Source organism: Penaeus monodon, chromosome 33 (assembly GCF_015228065.2).
Source record: "Penaeus monodon isolate SGIC_2016 chromosome 33, NSTDA_Pmon_1, whole genome shotgun sequence".
NCBI classification, from domain to species: Eukaryota; Metazoa; Arthropoda; class Malacostraca; order Decapoda; family Penaeidae; genus Penaeus; species Penaeus monodon.
The window spans coordinates 10,213,226-10,214,568 of NC_051418.1; the positions used below are offsets into that span (position 1 = coordinate 10,213,226).

Genomic DNA, 1,343 nt, shown 5'->3' on the forward strand with positions numbered 1-1,343 from the left:
TGTGCGCGCGTGTGTGTACGGTGTCAATATTCACATATTTAATAAACAATAATAAAATATGTATGTAAACCCTGCTAAACGAAAAAAGACTAGAGCTTCTCCTTTCCTTTTCACATAGTTTAGCAACCCCATGCTAAAAATAAGTATTTCTTTGCTACTTCACTCCTTCATTGACACAAAGGGAACTTATGCATTCTTTTTTTAACATTGCTATTGGAATTTCCATTTGTAATTTGTTTTCCTGAAAGTTATGAAACGTTTTCCGTCAAGGATTCTGGTTTTGCTACTTATCAGTAGGTTGAACTTCCGTTGAACAATCATTCTTTATGACGAAGGAGTTCGATTTTCTTTGGAAATGAATCTGCTGCAGTAAAGTTAATTCTCCTTTTCCGAAAAAAAATACTGAATGTCCTTCTTTTCCGAAAACTACTGAATCAATATTTGATAAATGTAAGAGCGATAATTTGATAGATAACATTTTCTCCTTCTTTCAGTATAATTTTTTTTTCTTATGTACTGATACGGTTTTTTTCTCCATTGCTCTATTCGCCAGGAAAGGGCCTTCATGGAGACGTGGATGAAGAGAAATCAACATGATTCGATGAATATTCGTAGCTGCTCGCTGAATTTCTCCTACAGGACGTTATAACTGATTGATTAATAGGACATGAGGTGAACCCTAACACATGGAAACCTGTGCCATACGTTTTGCACGCCATGGCCCTTCAGGAATGCCTTTATTCTTTGCGGGAGTGGCTGAAAAGAAGAGAAATTACTCAGCTCGATGGGTCTGCGATATGGGCGTCCATGCCGAGTGTTCTAAGGACAGACACGAGCCGCTCCCTGTTTTGCAAAAGGTGTTGAAAGACGTCCAGTTTCTGTTGCAGGGAAGCGTTCTCTGCGCGCAGGTTTTGGGTCTCTCGAACGAGGTACTGGTACGCGAGAATCTGCGGGGTCGCCGCCACGTTACTCGCTACTTCCGTGAATCCAAATGGCGGCGAATTCGTGCTCGGAGTTTGCATCTGCATTGGGACAGCTCCTGCTGCGAAATGCCCTGGTGCTGCTGCAGGCGCTTGGGACCTCGCTCTCCTCCTCGGCGCCCTCGCTGTCACAGGCGCTGAAGACGCTCCCGACATGAAAGCGCTACCTTCTGGCGCCACCGGAATCCTCCTGCCATCTTGCCCCCCGCTTTCCGTCGTCTCATTGTTCTCCATGTTCCCGTATTCCATTTTCGATGTCGCAGTTTACGTTGAATGGAATCCTTTCTCACTTGCAAGACGAGCCGTGGATTTCGACCTAGTCTGCCGCGAAATAGGAGAATAACAGTCATGCCAATGTACATA

General features: G+C 44.3%; 1 protein-coding gene across 2 annotated transcripts in view; it reads right to left on the reverse strand.

The window, feature by feature from the left end:
* Window positions 1-420: 420 nt before the first annotated feature.
* Window positions 421-1,343, reverse strand: part of LOC119593990 — a 4,029-nt gene continuing 3,106 nt past the window's right edge. The window contains exon 2 of one of the 2 annotated variants that reach the window (XM_037943014.1): window positions 421-1,301. In XM_037943014.1, the coding sequence (XP_037798942.1) occupies window positions 777-1,229 (453 nt within the window). In that variant the 5' untranslated portion in view covers window positions 1,230-1,301 and the 3' untranslated portion in view covers window positions 421-776. The remainder of the gene's footprint in view (window positions 1,302-1,343) is intronic. The other variant, XM_037943013.1, reaches the window with a different exon arrangement.